This window comes from Aspergillus ibericus, assembly GCF_003184845.1.
Source record: "Aspergillus ibericus CBS 121593 unplaced genomic scaffold BO80scaffold_18, whole genome shotgun sequence".
Classification (NCBI taxonomy): domain Eukaryota; kingdom Fungi; phylum Ascomycota; class Eurotiomycetes; order Eurotiales; family Aspergillaceae; genus Aspergillus; species Aspergillus ibericus.
Genome location: NW_020292116.1, coordinates 210,569 through 230,545, shown reverse-complemented (window position 1 = coordinate 230,545; position 19,977 = coordinate 210,569). Strand labels below are relative to the sequence as shown.

Here is a 19,977-nt window from a genome sequence, read left to right as displayed (position 1 = left end):
GGATTTGATGTGGACCTGACGCATAGCATTGAGCCAATGGGAGAAGATTAATATGAAACGGAGATTCTGTGTGCGGTGTGAAGGGAGCAGACTATTCTTAGGTATGGATCTACAGTACTCCGCATGTAGCGGCCAAATGGATAAAAGCGGCATGGCATCTGTGATATTGGGAGGGCGTTCACTTGTGTATATCAATTTGAAGGGATTACGTGCACTTTTGTTCCTTGGTTGTTAACAGAAAACTGGAAGGGAGTACTATGATTGTATAAAGAGTATCTCCCCAGTATGTGTGAGGTTCAATTTTCAGGGTTCTTTGGACTTCAGTAGCCAAGTTCTGTCCAGCGACGATATATAAACTAGACGCGTCTCCGTATACCCGCCGTGACCACGGGTCTTTTAGACGCGACATCTAAAACCACCATGCCAATGGAATCTTGCCTAGCATGAGTCAAAGAACGAAGAACACTGACGACCCTTCAAACAACCTATTCACAATAAAGACAATCATCACAGCCCTGAATCAGTGTCTACATGCCCAACGCACCAATACCCGTGAGACATAAACCTCGGCTAGATACACCAATATCACAAAAAACCACCCACCACCAAACACCAACACCCAAACCAACCCCTCCAAATCAAGAATGAAAAACAAACCCAGTCCAAGATAAGATCCAGATCTAATCTCAATTCCACCCCCTCTCCCCCTCACTCTAAAACAAAAAGGGATCTTCCGGATCGACCCTACACCTAAATCTCACCTTTCCCCCCCGCCGCCCCCATCACGCAAAGGCCCGTCCCGTCCAAATGATGTTCAAGTTCCATCCATCCGCGTCCCGTCTCGGACGTACGGAAGCCCCCCCCCAACACCTCTCTTCCCTGCCACTTTTCTCTCCCAGGGGTTTTTTTTTAGTGCCCACGCGAACAGACACACCTTATCTGGATCTGACCGTTTATTATTAAATTTCTTATCTTTCCTTGCCGCCTTGTGGATCGATGGGGCGAGATTAGGTTGTAGCTTATTTGGACTTCTGTCAGGGTGTTACGTATTGTATGTATGGGTCTTACATACATATATACAATTATACATGTAAGTGTAGTACTTGATGTGGGTGTGTGGATGTTCGCTTGCTGGATGTATTTGGGACCTGCGTTTGTGTGTCTGTGTGGGTGTTGTGTGCCTTGCCTTATCTGATATGTCTTATGTGTCTGTCCACGTGTGGTGTGGCTACTTTTGTGCTGGACTGATTGATTAGGTTGGATCCCTGGGTTCTCTGTTAGGTGTGAAAATATCCACTGCTGCGCGTAGAGATGCGAACAGGCTAGGAATTCATGATCCGTAGTTCTTCATGTAGGCTTCATGTTGATACATTTACTGGGCTAACTGACAGTCATAGATCATATCGTTCTATTAACGACTATCTCAAGTCTAAGCAGCATCAACTCCAGAACGAGTCTCCCCTCTTCCACTTGCCCTGCAGTGTAAAGCTGGGCAAACCGTTGTACCGTCAATAAAAATAACAAGATAGCGTAAACAACCATATCATGCCATGCATTGAGAAGAAAAAAATTCTCATAGAAGATTAAATTAATTAGAAACCAGAGAAACTGTGTCCTTTTCTACGCAGTACCGAACTCCTTGATGTCGGTCTTCTTGCCCAGAAGGGCAAGAGGGACGATACCACTGACGTGCATCTCAGGGCCGTAGACGTGCATGTTGAGACCAAGCTCCTCACCAACAGCCTTGATGTTCTTAAGACCTTCCTGGTAGTTGGGACCAGCACGACGAACCCAGATCTGGACCTTGTGCTCGTTGAGGACGGGGGCGACCTCACGCAGGGCGCGGATGACACCCTTGAAGGTGGAGGCAACGTTGGTGAAGTTGGCAATACCACCACCGATGAAGAGGACCTTGCCGTCGGGGTGGGTAGGAGCACGCAGCATCAGGTCGAGAATGGTGCGGGCGTAGTTGAAGGTCTGGGTCTCGGTGGGAGCACCGGAGTACTCACCGTAGTTGGCGAGCTCGCTGACGAAGCCAGCGGAGGCAATGGCATCAGCGTACACGACGGAGGCACCACCACCGGCAACAAGGGTCCAGACACGGCCGTTGGCGTTGAGGACGGTGAGCTTGAGGGAAGCACCGGTCTTGGCATCCATCTCGGAGATGAACTTCTCCTCCTTGCTCAGCTCACGGCCGAAAGGAGCGGGGAACTCCATGGGCGGGCCAGCATCAATGTTGACCTTCTCGCTCTGGGGAAGGACGGGCATGCCCAGGTTGGCGGGGCTGCGGGCAATGGCCCACTTGGTACCACACTCGAACTCAGCAGTCTGGTCCAGCTTGGCAGCCAGATCAAGGAAGTGAACGTCAGCCGAGGTGGCATCAGCGTTGGGGATGACAACGAGAGGGTTGATCTCGAGGTAGGTGAACTGGCAGTCGACGTAGACAGCGTAGAGGCGGGAGATGAAGTCAACCAGGACGTTGTGGACACCCTTGGGCACCTTGCTCAAGAGAGTAGAAGCAATCTCCTCGTTGGAGGGGTAGTTCTTCAGGTTGACGGGAATCAGAAGCTTCTCAGCCTTGGCGTCAACATCACCAACATCGACACCACCCTCGTGGGTGAAAAGGATCCAGTCACCCTAGGTAGCCTGTTAGCATTGAACCCCGCAGCACGGAAGATGCCCATCACACGGGCTACTTACCTCACGCACGGAGTGGATGTTGATGTAGTACTCAGTCTCCTGGGGGTGAGGCACGAAAGGCTCAACCAGGAACTGACGGAGAACACCGGTGACGGTCTCAACCTGAACGTCCTTGGCAGCACGAGCCTCGATCCATTCCCTGGCCTCAGCCCAGGTCTTGTTCAGGGCCAGCAGGCCACTCTTTCCACGTCTCTTGATCAATTGGTCGGGCTTGGCCACGAACTTGGATCCGGGGGTCAACAGCCAAGGGTAGAGCACCTCAGCCTGGTCGAGGACATCCTTGACGGCGATGTCTTCGGGGAAGTGGAGGGAGGCGAGCTTAGGAGGAGGGTTGTGCGTGGAGGACGGAGGAAGAGGAGTAGGCTTGATAACGGGGGCACGGGTGAGGTGGTAGTTGAGGATGGCCTTGCCATCAGCCTCGAGAATCGACTTGGCGGACATGATGATCGTATAGGTGGGAGAAGAGGGGTAGGATTATACTAAGAGGTGTAAGAGGAGCGAAAGAGCAATGGATGGAGGACGAGGGCGGGTGTATATGGGAAGTGAACCCCGGATGGGCAAGAGTGTATACCTGGAGGAAGAAAGATGGAGGGAGAGAGAGAGGGAGAGATCAAAGGTGGTCGTTTTTTGTGGTCTGGTAGAAATCACCAACCAAGAGGGGAGCAAGATGAAATGGAGTGGGAAGGAGGGGGGGAAAGAGGAAGAGAAGAAACAAAGCGGGAGGAAAAAAAAGTCCCAAACGGAGTTCGAGGAGCGCGCCGATTAGTCGGGGATGATATGCAGCGGCCGATGAAAGGAGGACGGAGGGGGACGAGTAAGGAAATTTTTTGGGGTCCGAAGAGGAGGAGGGAATGGAATGATCATCTGAAGCCGCCAAAAAACGCCCAAAAACCGCTTGATACGGCGCACGATCAGGGCCGAGCTCGGGCAATACAAGGGGCTTAGCGGCGCCATGCTGCAGCTGGAGGACTTTGTTGAGATTCGGTGGAGCCGCCGTAAGAAAAAGCGGGTCGGCCCAAGACCCAGCCTGTCAGCCGGGATTGGCGGCGTTGGGGATCCTCGGGAGCCCTCTCGTGAGTATTTGACTCGCAGTATCTGCCCTACGCTGTAGCCTCAATACTGAAGCCCCCTGGGATGAAGAATTGCAGCCTACGGACGGCTTCCCCCGACGCTCTTGCGTCTTTTTGTTGGGTACGTGTTCATTTTGTTGACGCCCCCCAGCCCGAGTTGTCCGCAACCAGGATTCGTGTCAATTCTACTAGGTACTGCTGCAGCAAAAGTGCCAGCTGGATAGACTTGTTGTCTCCTGCCCGATGATGTAATGGGGGGTTTTCTTTCCCCAGCTTGCTTCCCCATACTACGGGATTGACCACCGCCAAAAGACGTACGGACTACGGAGTCGGACATCGTCGTACGGAATTCAGGTACTGCTGCTACCGGTGCCATTCTTACAGCAGTAGTACTCCGTACATTCGGGGTGGTAAGCACTAGATTGCGTAATGAGATGTACCTCCCGGTATGATTCCAGAAGCATAGTATACCGCTGTTTGATCTTTCGGTGAGCGACCACAAAGCATCCTGGGAGTTACGGGCCTCGTGCATACGCATCGACCCAGTCCCTGGCTGCAATTGGGACCTCCAGTTTGCTGATCCAGACGACGGATGTGGGATCCACTGCGTAGCCCCAACCAGGCCACCAGCCCACCTCCGGTTCTATCCTTCTGGATGTCCGTAATACGGAGTACCGTGGTCATGCTGAGTCCTCGACGGTCCATTTTCTCTTTGGATTCGAAACACTACATTCTCCGATAATGGCCTTACAATCTGGTCGACCGATGAGCCGAAGCTGACAGTGTTCTCCCTATCTTTCGGTCAATCGTCCCACGGAGTTTGTTGGGCATTGGGGAGTTCTCTCAAAACCGACCTTCTTCGCTGATATACTCCGGACTCCGGACTCCGTAACAATCCATCTCTATCAGACAACTCGGCTCCTCTGCGTGCGGTGCTAGTGGATATGAGTTTCCAATAGTGATTCGGCACCGTTCTAGCGATCCATCTTCGTAATTCCCCAACTGGGTTTCGGACCAAGATTCGGGCTTGCGCCCAGTTCAAGGTACTGTATGGTATGACCGATACGTCCCCATTCATACGCCCATACCAGCTGTAATGCTGTATGTATGTGCCTTCTCCCTTGGCCCCATAATTTTCTACCCCCCCATCAAGCTCCCGATATCGTCCCCTCCTTTAGCTACTTTTTTTTCCGTTTCCATTTTCTTTTTATCTTACATCTTGTTTTTCTCTCATCTCCCGCCTCTTCCCATCAGTCCACTCCATCTTCCTCTCCAACTCCCATTTCTCCATCTGGTTGCATCCCTTCCAGCTCCCTTTCCTCTTGTCCCTCTCCCATCCTCCCACTTCCCTTGTGCTCAGGTCGCAGTCTTAGGAGCGGCTTGTCACCACCTCACTTTATCTATATCTCCATACCTACCTAATAATACCCTCTTCCTCCTTTAATCCTCCTATCCTCAACTCTGTTGACAGGTATGTGGGCTGGTGATATTATACTAGCACGGCCGATGCCTTTTGAATTCCACGGATTCGTTACGCTTTGTTGATTGCCGACTGACATTTACTGGCTATACAGAGTACTCAGCAATCATGCCTACCTCTGCTCCTTTGGTCAACACCGCCAGCGGCGCTTCCGCCAACGACAACATCACCCGTTTCGACCCCCCCAGCCGTGTGCTCACTCCCCTCAGCAACGCCCTTTTCCACAACAAGACGAGATGCTTCGTATAGTAAGTGGCGGTTGTTGGCGGTGGTCAATTGCTCTAATTGACCATGATCACAGCGGTATGCAGCCCCGGGCTGTTCAGGGTATGCTTGACTTCGACTTCATCTGCAAGCGTTCCACTCCTTCCGTCGCCGGTATCATCTACACCTTCGGTGGCCAGTTCGTGAGCAAGATGTATGACAACCCCGGCTCCGTGTCCGTGGAATGAGATATTGATGCATCTACAGGTACTGGGGCACCAGCGAGACCCTGCTCCCTGTCTACCAGGATGTCTCCAAGGCCATGGCCAAGCACCCTGACGTTGACACTGTTGTCAACTTTGCCTCTTCCCGTTCCGTGTACAGCTCCACCATGGAGCTGATGAACTGCCCCCAGATCAAGAGCATTGCTATTATTGCTGAGGGTGTCCCCGAGAGAGTACGTTCCAACATGAAGACAACAAATGGTGTATTTTGCTAACAACAGCACAGCGCGCACGTGAGATCTTGGTCACTGCCAAGGAGAAGGGCATCACCATCATTGGTCCTGCTACCGTCGGTGGTATCAAGCCCGGTGCGTTCAAGATCGGTAACACTGGTGGTATGATGGACAACATCGTTGCCTCCAAGCTCTACCGCCGTGGTTCCGTCGGTTACGTCTCCAAGTCCGGCGGTATGTCCAACGAATTGAACAACATCATCTCTCAGAACACCGACGGTGTTTACGAGGGTGTCGCCATCGGTGGTGACCGTTACCCCGGTACTACCTTCATCGACCACCTCCTCCGCTACCAGAACGAGCCCGAGTGCAAGATTCTGGTTCTGCTTGGTGAGGTCGGTGGTGTTGAGGAGTACCGCGTCATTGAGGCCGTCAAGAACGGCACCATCACCAAGCCCATTGTCGCCTGGGCTATCGGTACCTGCGCCAGCATGTTCAAGACTGAGGTTCAGTTCGGTCACGCGGGTGCCTCGGCCAACTCCGACCTGGAGACTGCCGTTGCCAAGAACAAGGCCATGAGGGAGGCCGGTATCTACGTTCCCGAGACCTTCGAGGACCTTCCCCAGACCCTCGCGGAGGTCTACCAGGACCAGGTCAAGAAGGGCATTGTCAAGCCCCAGCCTGAGCCTGTTGTCCCCAAGATCCCCATTGACTACTCCTGGGCTCAGGAGCTGGGTCTCGTCCGTAAGCCCGCTGCTTTCATCTCCACCATCTCCGACGACCGTGGCCAGGAGCTGCTGTACGCTGGTATGCCCATCTCTGATGTCTTCCGTGAGGACATCGGTATCGGTGGTGTCATGTCTCTTCTGTGGTTCCGTCGCCGCCTTCCTAGCTACGCCAGCAAGTTCTTGGAGATGGTCCTCATGCTTACTGCTGACCACGGTCCTGCCGTGTCTGGTGCCATGAACACCATCATCACCACCCGTGCCGGCAAGGACCTCATCAGTGCCCTGGTCTCTGGTCTCCTGACCATTGGTTCTCGTTTCGGTGGTGCCCTGGACGGCGCTGCTGAGGAGTTCACCAAGGCCTTCGACAAGGGCATGAGCCCCCGTGACTTCGTTGACACCATGCGCAAGGAGAACAAGCTGAGTAAGTGGTCTCATCTTGCTGCTATGATATCGTGAACACATCACTAATTATAAATAGTCCCTGGTATCGGTCACCGTGTCAAGTCCCGCAACAACCCCGATCTTCGTGTCGAGCTCGTCAAGGAGTTCGCCAAGAAGAACTTCCCTAGCACCAAGCTTCTCGACTACGCCATCGCTGTCGAGACCGTCACCACCTCCAAGAAGGACAACCTGATCCTCAACGTTGATGGTTGTGTTGCCGTTTGCTTCGTTGACCTGATGCGCAACTGCGGTGCTTTCTCCTCTGAGGAGGTGGAGGACTACATGAAGATGGGTGTCCTCAACGGTCTCTTCGTCCTGGGTCGTAGCATTGGTCTCATTGCCCACTACCTCGACCAGAAGAGACTGCGCACTGGTCTGTACAGACACCCTTGGGATGACATCACCTACCTGCTCCCCGCCCTCCAGAAGGGTGGCTCCGAGGGCCGTGTTGAGGTCAGCGTCTAATTTTCTACCTGTCTCCCTTAATACACATACATCTCATGGATTAGTCATAAAATCCGTCATTGTTGACGTCGGAGTTCTGATGGCTTGTTTTTGCCGCTTATTTCTTTCTGCATCGGTTTGGTTCACTTCATATCCCATCTATTACAACTTACAATCTGTAGTGGCACATGTGGCATGACTCGCTGTTAAGGTTGATGAATATCACGCAACGATTAAGTAAACGTGCAGATCCAGACCTGTAGGCAATTGTAGAGTAAACTGTAGAAGTTCACCAGACCTGTTTGTAGTTGCAGTCAATATTGCACAAATTATTGCGGGAATTATTCCGCGGTCCTTAGTGCTGCAAAGGCGGCGGCGGGATACGCCCAGGCCCACATGGTTGGCAGAAAACCGGGCCCATCGCCAATCCGTCCGGAGCTCACTGATATTGTCAATCAATCGATGTCAAATCTTCCGCAACGTTCCAACTGCTAACTACTCCACGCATGAAAACCGTCAATCGATAAACCCCCGATTATATCGCGTTTATCTGATTCAGAAATTGACGCCCCGCACCCCCAACCCAAAAAAGCTAATCTCAACTCCTACCATACCAGACTGCCACTACATCTCGAATCTTCATCTCACCCACCCACCAACCAATCAACCACACAAGCACGCGCGCAATGGTCCGCCTCAAACACCGCTACCTCCTCCTTGATATCCTCTACCCCGATCCGTCGACATGGCCCGCCACGGGCGCGAAAAGTACCCCCAAATCTCAGTCCCAGTCGCAATCGCAATCGCAATTACAGATCCATTCGCCTACGTCTGATGCTTTGACACCGAGTTTGTTGGCTAAGATGGTTCGCGAGGAAGTCGCGGAATTGTTTGGTGATTATGGGGTTGGGAGGTTAGGTGGTGCTGGGGCGGGGGGTGTTAGTGGTATGTTTTCCTTTCCCTTTTTTCTTTCTTTTGTAGTTGTCTTTATTTGGGATCAAGAAGGATGTGGGTTTGTGGTGAGGCTAATTGGTTGGGATGTGATCTTCTAGTGAAATATCTTTCGCCTGCTACGTCAACGGCTATTATTCGCTGTCCGCGCGCGTCTTATCGTTTGGTGTGGACGGCTCTCACATGTATGTCTCAGGTGCCTGGGCTTACTGAGAATGGGTCGAGAAGAGCGACGAGCTCGAGGGCTTGTGTGTTTCGTGTTATTCGGGTGTCTGGGACGATGCGCAAGGCGGAGGAAGAGGCGATTCGACGCGCCAGGAGGGAGATTGTCCGGTTGAAGGGCGCGGATGAGAGTGGGGTGCTGGAGGGGTTGTTGGGTGGGTTGGTTGATGCGCAGGCTAGTACTCCGCTTACTGGGAGCGGTGAGGATGGAATGGAGGGTGAGGATGTCATGATGGAGAGTGATGATGAATGAATGAGTATGGGATATGATATTGGGTGGCATCTATCTGTGGTGCCTGTGCCTTGCATGGGGGAGTTTTGTCTTGCTAATCATTTCATTAGAGATACCCTATTATACAGTGTGAATAGATGCTGGGATAGATTCATGTCATGACTTTCGTATAACCTTCACGCCGCCATCTGGTATCGGGCCTCTGCCCAGATCGTCGTATTCGTCGTCATCGTCGTCGAAGTTCTTCCCTGCATCTCCCGCTGCTTGTTCATTGGCTTTAGCCTCTTCCTCCAACTGCTTCAACTCGTGTTCATCATAGGTTTCCTTGGCATCGAGCCAGCGTTCCTGTATATCCCGAACGTCCATTGTCCCTAGGCCTTCTCGAACGGCAACCTGCCAAATGCTGTCGTTGGCACCCTCAGCGGGCCCGAAGACGTAACCGCTGGCGCGATCGATTACGCGTAGTAGGTTCATCATGCTCTTTTTGTCCTCCACAGCTAACGTTTCAAAGCCCACCAAGCCGAACTCTTCCACTAGATCGATAATGGCGTTGTTGAGTGGTCCGAACTTCTCATGTGATAGTCGTGAAGACTCGGCTTCCAGATGCGGTAGAAGATAGTTAAGGTCTTGCACCTCTGTGTAGTAGTCGAGGTTGAAAGGCAGCGGGGCGTAGTTTGATAGATTATCAATCTTGGTGAGGACGTTCAAGTGAGGCAGATCCATTTGGAGCATGGCGCGAAGGGAGAGGAGAAGGGCGGAGATGTACATCGAGGGAAGCGTGAGGTTATAGGAATCAATGAGATGGATTACAATTAACTGCGCATCTCCATGTCAGCGACCACGAAGCAGATGAAGCGCACCGGAAGAATACAACGTACTCTGTAGCCCAATTTCTGGATCTTGAAGAATATATTCCGTAGGGAGGAGTGATGGGTAAAGAGCTCCACTTGACCTGGACAGTCGAATAGGACATATTCATCTATTACAGACATACAAAATTAGCATCCAATCCTACAGCATCTTCAGGCACGAGGAATGCGCCTACCTCCGAACTCCTTCAGCCCCTCCTCAAGGAAGTCGAAATTCTCCTCCAGCTCTTCCAGCGCGTACAAGATACCACCATTCGGTCCTAGCTGATCTTCGCTCATGATCTCCTCCAGCGTCACAAGGTCGCGAACGTCCAGCGCGCACGGATACGACGTTTTATCATTTGCGGGGTCCAGGTTAACGATGGAGCATTTGCGGCCGATAGCTCCAAGGAACTGGTGCATGCCATTACAATAGGTTGATTTCCCTGCGCCCGGAGGGCCTATCACAAGTTGCGCGAACGGCATGACGAGGGTCTTCTCACAAGAATGTGTTCGATCAAAGGAATGCTCGATGTCACTGTCGAAGCAATCGATGATGGCGGGGAGAATATTCCAGGGCGGTGGATATCGGCAGAAAACGGTCTGAAGGTGAAGCTTGGATGACGCCGGGACGATCAACAACGGGTTCAAGTCGAGCTCGGTGCTGGTTCAAGCAGGTAAAATGGCGTCAAGTAAGTCGCGAACGGAATCTGTATCAATTAACCTCTGCTGACAGGCTATCAGATCAATTCTCTGTCGCGTCTCCGCCGACGGATGCTATCTCCGCTCTGAAGTTCTCTCCCGATGCCGACTCCACGCGAATCGTTGTTTCCTCGTGGGATAAGAATGTGTACCTGTACGACCTGCGCGACGAAAATGGTGCAGTAGGAGAAGGAAAATTGTTACAGAAGTTTGAGCATCGTGCTCCGGTGTTGGATGTGTGCTTTGGCGCAACCGAGGATGAGATCTACACAGCTGGCTTGGATTGGGACGTCAAGAAGTGAGTCCGCTGTCTGCTCTGTTCAAGTCCACTAGCCATTGGCTCATATTTCACCTTTTCCCAGCTGACGCTCTGCAGAATCGATGTAGCATCATCCACCCAGACCGTCCTTAGCAGCCATGAAGCCGGCGTGCGCAGTGTTGTTTTCAGCAAGGAGCACAACCTAGTCATCTCCGCATCCTGGGACTCGACATTGCATGTGCACCAGACGAACGATCCAGCCACGGCACCCGCTGTCATTCCTCTTCCCTCCAAGCCCTTCTCCATGTCCCTTACCGCCACAAAGCTCGTTGTCGCAATGGCTTCCCGCGCTCTTCACATTTACGACCTGAAAGCATTGGCTATGCTCACCGCTCAGTCGGAGGGTACGGGCCCCAACAAGATTGAGATCGAGCCCTGGCAGCGGAGGGAGAGCAGTTTGAAGTTCATGACCCGCTCCGTGGCATGCATGCCCGACGACGCGGGATACGCTTCATCGAGTATTGAGGGACGTGTCGCAGTCGAGTGGTTCGATCCGTCTGCCGAGTCCCAGGCCCGGAAATATGCGTTCAAGTGTCACAGACAGACTGCAGATGATGTGGATGTGGTATACCCGGTCAATGCGCTTGCATTCCATCCCGTTCACGGTACGTTTGCCTCTGGCGGTGGCGATGGCGTGGTCGCTCTTTGGGACGGTATCGCGAAGAGGAGAATCAGGCAGTACCAGAAATACCCGTCCAGTGTTGCGGCCGTGGACTTCAGCGGCAACGGAAAGTACCTGGCGATCGCTATCAGCCCGGGCTTTGAGGATGGCAATGATGATGTTGTTGAGGGGACGGTCAAGATCTTTGTACGCGAGCTGGGAGAGACGGAAGCGAAGGGGAAGGGTGCCAAATAAGTATGAGTATATTTTTGCCTTATGAAATATTGTTTTGATGACCGGCGTGCGGAGACTTGGTGTTCTTACTTTTGGTTCAGTGATATCACAGTTATGACGCACCAGGTTATAGAAAGCGTAAAAATTCCGATTCGTCCTACAGTCTACATGGTATCATTGTACTTTTCCCTCTAGTCTTTTAGTCTCTTGACACATCGTATATGGCGTTAGAAGCAACTTTATCAAGCAGCTGCCTTCCTGACGGACACCGAGCCGTCAGGCATGCCGAAGTAGGCGGCAATAGGCTTCTGGCCTCCGACACCTCCAAGAGCCTGGGCCTGAGGGCCAGTCAGGCCGGAGAAGATACCCACATCCAAAACACCGGGGATCTGCTTGATCGCCTGGGAGAGGGCGTGGACCTCCCACACGCCTCCCTTCCCACTGCCATCCTTGCCAGCGGCCACGTCTGCCTGCGTAAGCAGAGTCTGGAAGGGAGCGTCGATGATGAAGAAGGCTTGGTCAGTCTTCAATGGACCTTGCTTAATATCGGAGTTGAGACGGATGGCAGGCTCAATGCTGCCAATCTCGCGCAGAGCAGTGAGGACTCGGTGGGCAGCGATAGGAGCAACTTCGATGGGGATGTACTTCCAGTTAGAGAGCAGGCGGGACTGGAGTTTGCGGGAGTCTGTCGGGCGTGGGGTTAGTGCGCATGTCTATAAAAGGTGCCGGTGTAGATGACTGAGTCAGCGTGAGATATACGCACCAGCCACACAGATGAATTCCTTGGCCTGGAGGGCCACAATCTTTTCCTGGAAGAGACAAGCACCACCGCCCTTGATCAGGTTGAGGTCGTCGTCTACCTCGTCCGCGCCATCGAAGGCGACATCCAGCACCGTACCCTCGGGGAGGGCATCGAACTCAACCGCGGTCAGACCGGCTGAGACGATCAGCTGCTTAGACTGGAAGCCGGTGGGGACGTATTTGGTGGCGGAGGTGTCTACTCCGGACTCCTTGATAGCCTCTACAACATAGACGATGGTAGAACCACTGCCAATGCCGACGTATTTGGCATCCTTAGGGTAGTGGTTTTCGACTGCAGCCTTACCGGCCGCACGCTTTGCGGTTTCGATGACGCTGGCCATGGTGGAGTGACGACGAGAGGGACTGGAGAGAACCGGAAGGAGGGGTACCAAGGAAGGATACGAGCGAAGTGATTGTAGGCGAAGACGGAGACGAGGATAAATGGGAGCGGAAAAGAAAGCGCAGGGACGGGTTCTGTTGTGATATTAATAGGCGGACTACTCCGGGGAAGAAACTCTTTCGAGCCCCTGCAAATTCGGGGAGGAACCGTCAGAAGCAGTGGATGCCCGCGGTGGGGGAGCTCAGAGATTCCCAAGAACTTCTCAGCGGGCGATTGGACCACTTACAGCGAGGACAAACGGCCACGCGGGATTGCGAAACTCATGGCATGGCAATTGACACCTTGACCCCCTCTAGATCAGTCAAATCCCCTGTCCTGAGGAGTGATACAGCAGCATCCAACCTGCGCGACAATCTGATTGTTTTGGAAGCGCGACTTTCACTCCGGCGGGGTTGTGTCGTCATAGTTGTTGTGGCCTCGGGCAACAAGGCTACAAGGCCACAAGGCCACAATATAGGTCCGTGCACCATAGCTATCATGTGACTGCACCCAAATGGGGGGGTATTCCACCACTCTTACTGTGACCTGGCGATTTACTTCCAACAACCAACATTTGGTTCCAGTGTCAGTGCTTCATCGTGGTTTTAGCTAGGACTTAACAGTGGGATATTGCTTTCCAGTCTCGTTGATCACTGCCTTCGATTCAACTTCCTCTTGTCTATCCTTGTCTCTTCTCCGCTATAGCCCCTCATGGCAGAGGCCTTCCCAAGTGCCCTAGTTGGGCCTTCTTCAAAAGAAAGAAAGTATGATCGTCAGCTACGCCTGTGGGCCGCAAGTGGCCAGCAAGCTTTAGAAGAGTCCCGGGTGCTTTTGGTAAACTCCGATGGGCCTTGGAGCAAGCAGAATACGGGAGTATCCGGTGTAGTTGGCGTGGAAACGCTCAAGAACCTTGTACTACCCGGTATCGGCGGTTTCACTATCGTGGACCCTGCACTTGTTACCGAGCCGGACCTCGGGGTGAACTTTTTCTTGGAAGAGGAGAGCTTGGGCAAGTCCAGAGCCGAGGAGACCTGTCGATTGCTGAGAGAACTAAATCCAGACGTAGAGGGGAGCTTCTATACCAAGGTATTTGTCGAGTGGACAACTCCAGTTTGTTTTGAGGTTCCTAAAAGCTGACCTTTGTTGATAACCAGCCGATCGCAGAGCTCCTGCAAGACCCAGAGTTCCTCCCGCAGCATAAGCTGGTACTGATATCTGGGCCTGTGAAACGATCTTCTTTGGAGGCCGTCCGCAAGGCCGCCAAAGAGTTTGACATCCCAGTATTGTACACACGCTCAGTGGGATTCTATTCTATCTTTTCTCTCCAGCTTCCTGCTGCATTTCCCATAGTAGAGACACATCCGGATCCTGAGAGCACGCAGGACCTTCGTCTCCTTAACCCCTGGCCTGAATTGGCAGCAGTTGGTGCTAGCATCAGCAACTTGGACAGTCTGGATGACCACCAACATGGTCACGTTCCGTACGTTTTGCTTCTACTACACTATCTGGAGTTATGGAAGAAAGCACACGATGGCCAGGCTCCGTCAAACTACAAGGAGAAGTCGGAATTCAGGGAAATGGTCCGGTCTAGTGCAAGAGCAAGCAATCCGGATGGCGGCGAAGAAAATTATGATGAGGCTGTTGCAGCAGTCTTGAAGTCATTAAACCCATTTACTTTACGCAGTTCCATTCGTGAAATCTTCGAGATGGAGGAGTGCAGGCGCCCGAACTCAGAGTCCGCCGATTTCTGGGTCATTGCAGCGGCCGTCCGTGAATTCTATCAGAGACACAGTGTACTGCCTCTACCTGGCTCCTTGCCTGACATGAAAGCTCAGTCGTCCGACTATGTTTCTCTTCAAAACATCTACAAATCGAAGGCTAGGAAGGATATAGAAGAAGTCACTGAGATTGTCCGAGGCATTGAAGTACAGATTGCACCACGCTCGATACAAGTTTCGGACAAGGATATTGAGGTTTTCTGCAAGAACGCGGCCCACATCAAGGTCGTGCACGGCCGTGATATCCCCTTAGTGGATGGAGACGCATTTACTCTGAAGGCCATACGGAACAACTTGAGCATTCCCGACTCCCTCGTTCCAATCTTCCTTGCCTTCCAGATCCTGGATGACATTGTAACCGACATCCAAGGTGGAAAGAGATCAGAAGAGGCCTTAGACGACGAGACGGTGTGGGAGTCTGCAACCAAGAACATCGTTGATGCGCTCAAATCAGAAGATCCGTCGGTCATCGAGGAGGAGGATGCAAGGGAACGAATCCTACAAGCCACCCGAGAGCTTCGAAGGACGCAAGGCGGAGAGCTGCACAATATTTCTTCGCTCACCGGAGGACTAGTCGCACAGGAGGCGCTCAAAGTAATTACCAGGCAGTACGTGCCTTTGGATAACACTTGCATCTTTGATGGGGCCCACAGCCGCAGCGAAATGTATAAGCTGTGACGAACATGGTGGCAACTCTTGAGACCTGCGATAGCCCCCACCAAGAGTCATTATGGCGTGAAAACACAAAGTTCAGCAAACCGTTTTACAGTCTATGAGTTGTATTTCCATTCGACTGTTAACCCCAACATCAGAATACCTAGCCTGACGGTAATATGCCCGAGTTTTGTTGAATAATGCTGATCCTGTGTCATCCATAGCTCCACGCTTGGCTCGGGACCCGCGGGCGCCGAGACATCGTGTCGGCAAGTTTTGTCTTGACCAGTAGTCCCTTATCAATTAAATATAATTACAGCCCTATTCCTGACACTGCATTAGAGTAATTTCTTTCTTATCTAGTCAGATTAAATTCTCCACGCCACCAGCGTGATCTGCCAGCTTTCCCTCGCCGAAGCGCTGCCGAAAACGTCACTAATTTGGCGGACACTACCGTTTAAGCTCTGCAACCTTATACAATGGCGTGGAACTTTGGTGGCTTATTGCCCGGGCAGAATGGAGCCAAACCACCTATATTCCTTGAATGGAGGTCATCTAATGGCTTTGTTATGTTTGTGGTTGCTTTCGCGGTCTTCACGGTATGCTAAACTTTCCATAATTTGTCGATATTTAGCAGCACTCACTAACAGGCAATTGATAGGATGTTCTGCTCTATGGACTGGTACGTGGCTTGGTTGTACCAATGAACTATTTGGTCCCTTGGAGTCTCTTTTATTCTGACTTTTTTGGTAGATCGTTCCTGTGGCTCCAACTGCCTTGCACCAAAGAGTCGGGTTGTCAGTTGACCAAGGTGAGTACTTATTCGCATCTCAGGTTTTTCGGTGATAACTTGCTAATCATGATTTGAATTAGAACAATCATGGACGTCTATTCTCTTGGCCCTGTATGGAGCAGCTTTATTAGCAACATCGCGTGAGTACTGGCATTGCCGTCTCAATTTAAAATGGTCTTTCTGATTGACTTTCATATCCAGCCATCGCAGGATACATAGCTGACCGGTTCGAATCTCGATGGTGGCCGCTCATAGTAGGATTGTTGGCATTGGGCGCCTCCACGGCTCTACTCTGCGTAGGGACTCACCTTGGTCTCTGGATAGCAGGACGTCTGTTCCAAGGCGCATCCGCGGCGGTTGTTTGGACCGTCGGGGCTGCGTTACTTGTCGATACGGTCGGCAAGGAAGGCCTTGGGCAAGCGATGGGTTATCTCGGAATGGGCATGACCCTCGGAATCATGTGTGGCCCTCTTATTGGAGGTGTCGTCTATGCCCGTGGCGGATACTATGCGGTATTCGCCCTGGCATTTGCTATGGTTGGAGTGGACATTGTTCTGCGGCTCGTCATGATCGAGAAGAAGCATGCGGCCAAGTGGATCCGGCAAGAAAAGCAAGAAAGCCCAGATATTTCGCCCTCCGGGACAATAGAAAAGCGCTCTGGGTCGGAGAATGTCACTGAATCCTCGCCCTCTGATGCACCAAACAACGCTTCGCAAGATCAGGTCTCGACTGGACAATTGTCACCGGAGTCCTATGACAATGCAAGTTCCCCAAAGGCAATGAGTGCTGTCTATACTCTCCTGGCCTCTGACAGAATGCTGGTCACTATATGGGCCTATTTCATCCTCTCCGTCCTCCTGAGCTCCTTCGACAGTGTCCTTCCCCTCTTTGTCGAGGACACATTCGGCTGGGGTCAGACAGGCCAGGGGCTGATCTTTATTCCGTTGTCTGTCCCTCATCTGACGGAGCCATTGTTCGGTATGATCAATGACAAGTATCCGAATGCTCGACGCTACATGGCGGCAGGAGCGCTGTTCGCGACAGTTCCGTTCTTGGTGCTGCTTCGACTGGTCAGCCACAACTCCATGGGCCAGAAGGTGCTATTTTGCGCATTGTTGGTCCTCGTGGGCTGTTGTATAGCCTCGTTGATGCCTCCTCTCTTGGTTGAGGCATCTTATCTCGTGGAGGAAAAAGAAACGCAGAACCCAAACATCTTTGGCAAGGGCGGGGCCATGGCACTATCATATGGGATCCTCAACGCAGCATTTGCTGCTGGAACGATAGTCGGTCCCTTCTTTGCGGGATTCATCCGGAAAAGTGCGGGCTGGGGTACCATGACATGGGCGTTGGCTTTGCTGACTGGTGTATCCGGTGTTCCTACACTGTTGTTCCTGGGCGGGTTTTTCTTCAAGAAGAGAAGTGAACCGGCTTCATCTGCGTCTATGGAGTGATTGATGGAGTCAAGTGCGGAACCGTGGGAGATTAAAGGAAGTTTGCATCATAATGTATATAGATAATTTCGGATAGACCACTCTCCACTTCAAGGACTAATGTTATGTCTAGACTTGCCAGGCTGTCTGAGGCTTGATTCAAGCACGATCTGGGTCATCCTGGCGTGAAGTCTATGATGTGATTGCCTTGAGCAGACCACGAAGAGAGTCTTGTGAGAATAAAATTCATCCAATGAGATTAGATTAAATGTTGTTCCGTGCTCCGTCTTTGCGAGCCGAGCAAAGAGACAAACCGGCCCTCCTTCCTAGACCCAACTTTTGCTCCCGATGGATCTCCCCGCAACAGCCCCACAGCGTGACGGAGGGCGCACTGGGCACCAGCGGAAGTCGGCATTCCCTGGAGAACTATCAGCCGGATTGAAGCGAGAAATATGCTGAGAAATTAAGGAGAAGTGAACTAGGATTCTCGTCATGGAGCATGGTGCCATTTTGCCGCCTTTCCGGGTGGACCGGCTGTCATTCATCTTTGAGTATCCTCCCTCACCTTCAGCATAGTGCCACACATCGCAAATATGGCGTCTCCGCAGGTCCAGCACCCAGGTCTTCGGGCAACTTTCACGGGGATTGAGAGGGAGTCTGAGGGAGTCACAGTCCATGAATTCAGAGGTATCAAGTACGCCTCGGTGCCGGCGCGGTTTGAGCGGGCACAGCCCGTGGATGGCTTTGCGGATGCCGTGGTTGATGCTTCTCGATACGGGTATGCTTTGATACTAACGGGGACAAAATATGTTGATACTAACGTTGAGTCTTCTCAATAGGCCGAGGTGTCCACAGGTCGATGTTGACGTACGCCATTTACTGCGCATACCAGAGGACTTTAAAATAGAGAAAGAGCCTGAGGATGAGTTTGAATGCTTGAACTTGGATATCACCTGTCCGCCAGCTTCGTCAGCGAAGGGTCCTCTTCCTGTTCTTCTATGGATCTATGGTATGCATCAGACTTTACTAGTTTCGATGTCTTTTTCGTGAATCACTGGCTGACCGTGTCATACAGGAGGTTCGCAAGTAGTGACCTTCTGCTCCGCTGCATCCAAGATCTGCGGTAAGCAAGATTTAAGCGATTGCAACTAGGAAACTGACAGCCGGCTTGACAGATTCCATAAAGATCGTTGCAGATTCTATAAAGACCGGGCAGCCTATCATATTCGTCTCGATCAATTATCGACTCAATATCTTCAGCTTTGGCGACGGCAAGGAGAAGAATCTTGCTATAAAAGATCAGAAGTTAGGGATTGAATGGGTGCAAAAGAATATCTCTGCCTTTGGAGGTGATCCGGTTAGTCTATCGAGCGCGGCGATGTGGCTACTCCATTCTAATTTGTACTGCTCAGGACAAAATCACGCTGGCCGGGGAGAGTGCTGGAGCGGTGTATGTCCATGCCCATCTGGTCACCGGTACGCCCGTCAAGAGAGCAGTCCTGGCATCTGGATCTTTGTATCTCTCTTCTCCTCTGCCTGTTGAGAGGGGCCAGGGGCTCATCAAGACGCTGGAAGCCAAGGTGCAGGAACTAGGCCAGCTGTCGCTTCGGCAGTCGTCTATGTCGGCTCTCATACAGGCTTTGAAAGAGTGCAATGTGAACACCATGTGGATACAAGAGGATGAGGATTTCCAGGACTGGGAAGCGAAGCCCGAGTTGGTCGAGGAAGTCATGATTGGTGATACTGAATATGAGGTAGGTTGTCAGCCACAGCGTTATGTGGAGTCATACTAATAGGTCATGGCATCTAGTCAGTCATCTGGAGAAACGGAATCGAGACTTTCGATGGTGAAGCAATTGCTGCAGCTTTCGAGCAGGATGAGCAATGGGGCACGAAACTACGCAAGATGTATCATGTTGTCGCCGATCGTCCAACAGCTTGCAAGTTGGGCGCTTTGGATCTTGTGCACGACGCTCGATATACATTGCCAGTGGAACTCGTCGCCGAAAAGCTACAAGCAGCAGGCAAACGGGTCTACAAGTACGTGGTTGACCAGAGCAATCCGTGGCAGCCATCCAGCCGAGCTCACCATGCCGTTGACCTACTCTTCCTGTTTGATGGCGTCGACCTATCCTTCAACCCAGCTGCGAAGTCGGTCGGCCAAGAGATGCGGAAGCGTTGGGTACAATTTGTCAATGGCCATAGCCCGTGGTCTGAGGAGCAAAGATTCGCATATGGGCCTTTGGGTGAATGTGGGGAGATTTCCGCGGCGCAGTTTGCTTCCAGACGACGAGTCGAGCATGTGCAGGCACTAAGGGAGGCGGGGATGGGCGTCTACATGCCCATTGTATTTGCCTTGACGGCCGGCAGGATTAGCTTATTGAATTAGAGAATGCACCGATTTCTATACAATTCCGGAATAGCACGTAAAAGGGGGGTATAGTCCTTCTGCGTAGTACATTCTGTTGCACCTCCGATAGTACAAGTGGCAGCGGCTAGTACCAATATA

The 19,977-nt window shown here is 52.0% G+C and overlaps 9 protein-coding genes across 9 annotated transcripts; 6 read left to right on the top strand and 3 right to left on the bottom strand.

The window, feature by feature from the left end:
- Window positions 1–1,390: 1,390 nt before the first annotated feature.
- aclA (putative ATP citrate lyase subunit (Acl)) lies at window positions 1,391–3,278 on the bottom strand. The gene is made up of 2 exons (XM_025716831.1): window positions 2,701–3,278; window positions 1,391–2,637 (listed from the first exon to the last, which is right to left on the bottom strand). The coding sequence occupies exons 1-2, from the start codon at window positions 3,139–3,141 to the stop codon at window positions 1,621–1,623; spliced, it is 1,458 nt and encodes a 485-aa protein (XP_025575587.1). The 5' UTR covers window positions 3,142–3,278; the 3' UTR covers window positions 1,391–1,620.
- A 1,734-nt stretch (window positions 3,279–5,012) lies between these two features.
- On the top strand, window positions 5,013–7,766 carry BO80DRAFT_424825 (putative ATP citrate lyase, subunit 1). Its single transcript, XM_025719378.1, has 6 exons — window positions 5,013–5,241; window positions 5,345–5,498; window positions 5,552–5,668; window positions 5,722–5,911; window positions 5,965–7,060; window positions 7,118–7,766. The coding sequence occupies exons 2-6, from the start codon at window positions 5,359–5,361 to the stop codon at window positions 7,543–7,545; spliced, it is 1,971 nt and encodes a 656-aa protein (XP_025575586.1). The 5' UTR covers window positions 5,013–5,241; window positions 5,345–5,358; the 3' UTR covers window positions 7,546–7,766.
- Window positions 7,767–8,210: 444 nt separating this feature from the next.
- On the top strand, window positions 8,211–8,857 carry BO80DRAFT_321343 (Rpp14/Pop5 family protein; the record flags this gene model as incomplete). The annotated part of the gene is made up of 2 exons (XM_025715130.1): window positions 8,211–8,469; window positions 8,577–8,857. Coding segments are annotated over 2 exons (540 nt in total), but the record flags the coding sequence as incomplete, so codon positions are not given.
- Window positions 8,858–9,012: 155 nt separating this feature from the next.
- On the bottom strand, window positions 9,013–10,300 carry BO80DRAFT_406253 (GTPase GPN2). Its single transcript, XM_025717746.1, has 3 exons — window positions 9,975–10,300; window positions 9,808–9,908; window positions 9,013–9,745 (listed from the first exon to the last, which is right to left on the bottom strand). Exons 1-3 carry the CDS (start codon window positions 10,261–10,263, stop codon window positions 9,086–9,088), a joined length of 1,050 nt encoding a protein of 349 aa, XP_025575584.1. The 5' UTR covers window positions 10,264–10,300; the 3' UTR covers window positions 9,013–9,085.
- A 127-nt stretch (window positions 10,301–10,427) lies between these two features.
- Window positions 10,428–11,790, top strand: BO80DRAFT_493386 (WD40 repeat domain-containing protein). Its single transcript, XM_025723814.1, has 3 exons — window positions 10,428–10,469; window positions 10,522–10,777; window positions 10,856–11,790. The coding sequence occupies exons 1-3, from the start codon at window positions 10,460–10,462 to the stop codon at window positions 11,652–11,654; spliced, it is 1,065 nt and encodes a 354-aa protein (XP_025575583.1). The 5' UTR covers window positions 10,428–10,459; the 3' UTR covers window positions 11,655–11,790.
- BO80DRAFT_381236 (ribose-5-phosphate isomerase RKI1) lies at window positions 11,641–13,148 on the bottom strand. Its single transcript, XM_025716830.1, has 2 exons — window positions 12,397–13,148; window positions 11,641–12,318 (listed from the first exon to the last, which is right to left on the bottom strand). Exons 1-2 carry the CDS (start codon window positions 12,773–12,775, stop codon window positions 11,876–11,878), a joined length of 822 nt encoding a protein of 273 aa, XP_025575582.1. The 5' UTR covers window positions 12,776–13,148; the 3' UTR covers window positions 11,641–11,875.
- Window positions 13,149–13,421: 273 nt separating this feature from the next.
- Window positions 13,422–15,497, top strand: BO80DRAFT_63804 (NEDD8-activating enzyme E1 regulatory subunit). The gene is made up of 2 exons (XM_025724664.1): window positions 13,422–13,899; window positions 13,968–15,497. The coding sequence occupies exons 1-2, from the start codon at window positions 13,525–13,527 to the stop codon at window positions 15,267–15,269; spliced, it is 1,677 nt and encodes a 558-aa protein (XP_025575581.1). The 5' UTR covers window positions 13,422–13,524; the 3' UTR covers window positions 15,270–15,497.
- Window positions 15,498–15,724: 227 nt separating this feature from the next.
- On the top strand, window positions 15,725–17,489 carry BO80DRAFT_355141 (MFS transporter; the record flags this gene model as incomplete). The annotated part of the gene is made up of 5 exons (XM_025715736.1): window positions 15,725–15,844; window positions 15,907–15,927; window positions 15,999–16,056; window positions 16,119–16,178; window positions 16,240–17,489. 5 exons carry the CDS (start codon window positions 15,725–15,727, stop codon window positions 17,487–17,489), a joined length of 1,509 nt encoding a protein of 502 aa, XP_025575580.1.
- Window positions 17,490–17,826: 337 nt separating this feature from the next.
- On the top strand, window positions 17,827–19,866 carry BO80DRAFT_381225 (putative carboxylesterase). The gene is made up of 6 exons (XM_025716829.1): window positions 17,827–18,246; window positions 18,308–18,477; window positions 18,544–18,591; window positions 18,644–18,825; window positions 18,881–19,222; window positions 19,279–19,866. The coding sequence occupies exons 1-6, from the start codon at window positions 18,062–18,064 to the stop codon at window positions 19,855–19,857; spliced, it is 1,506 nt and encodes a 501-aa protein (XP_025575579.1). The 5' UTR covers window positions 17,827–18,061; the 3' UTR covers window positions 19,858–19,866.
- Window positions 19,867–19,977: the final 111 nt, after the last annotated feature.

Bases quoted from the DNA above. Each gene is read 5' to 3' on its own strand.
- aclA (XM_025716831.1), bottom strand. From the start codon at position 3,141: ATGTCCGCCAAGTCGATTCTCGAGGCTGATGGCAAGGCCATCCTCAAC. The intron at 2,638-2,700 runs GTAAGTAGCCCG...CAGGCTACCTAG, and splicing joins ACATCCACTCCGTGCGTGAG to GGTGACTGGATCCTTTTCAC.
- BO80DRAFT_424825 (XM_025719378.1), top strand. From the start codon at position 5,359: ATGCCTACCTCTGCTCCTTTGGTCAACACCGCCAGCGGCGCTTCCGCC. The intron at 5,669-5,721 runs GTATGACAACCC...ATGCATCTACAG, and splicing joins GGCCAGTTCGTGAGCAAGAT to GTACTGGGGCACCAGCGAGA. The intron at 7,061-7,117 runs GTAAGTGGTCTC...AATTATAAATAG, and splicing joins GCGCAAGGAGAACAAGCTGA to TCCCTGGTATCGGTCACCGT.
- BO80DRAFT_406253 (XM_025717746.1), bottom strand. From the start codon at position 10,263: ATGCCGTTCGCGCAACTTGTGATAGGCCCTCCGGGCGCAGGGAAATCA. The intron at 9,909-9,974 runs GTAGGCGCATTC...TGTCTGTAATAG, and splicing joins GGGGCTGAAGGAGTTCGGAG to ATGAATATGTCCTATTCGAC. The intron at 9,746-9,807 runs GTACGTTGTATT...GGAGATGCGCAG, and splicing joins TCCAGAAATTGGGCTACAGA to TTAATTGTAATCCATCTCAT.
- BO80DRAFT_493386 (XM_025723814.1), top strand. The intron at 10,778-10,855 runs GTGAGTCCGCTG...GACGCTCTGCAG, and splicing joins TTGGATTGGGACGTCAAGAA to AATCGATGTAGCATCATCCA.
- BO80DRAFT_381236 (XM_025716830.1), bottom strand. From the start codon at position 12,775: ATGGCCAGCGTCATCGAAACCGCAAAGCGTGCGGCCGGTAAGGCTGCA. The intron at 12,319-12,396 runs GTGCGTATATCT...CACGCCCGACAG, and splicing joins GGAATTCATCTGTGTGGCTG to ACTCCCGCAAACTCCAGTCC.
- BO80DRAFT_63804 (XM_025724664.1), top strand. From the start codon at position 13,525: ATGGCAGAGGCCTTCCCAAGTGCCCTAGTTGGGCCTTCTTCAAAAGAA. The intron at 13,900-13,967 runs GTATTTGTCGAG...GTTGATAACCAG, and splicing joins AGGGGAGCTTCTATACCAAG to CCGATCGCAGAGCTCCTGCA.
- BO80DRAFT_381225 (XM_025716829.1), top strand. From the start codon at position 18,062: ATGGCGTCTCCGCAGGTCCAGCACCCAGGTCTTCGGGCAACTTTCACG. The intron at 18,826-18,880 runs GTTAGTCTATCG...TGTACTGCTCAG, and splicing joins CTGCCTTTGGAGGTGATCCG to GACAAAATCACGCTGGCCGG. The intron at 19,223-19,278 runs GTAGGTTGTCAG...CATGGCATCTAG, and splicing joins TTGGTGATACTGAATATGAG to TCAGTCATCTGGAGAAACGG.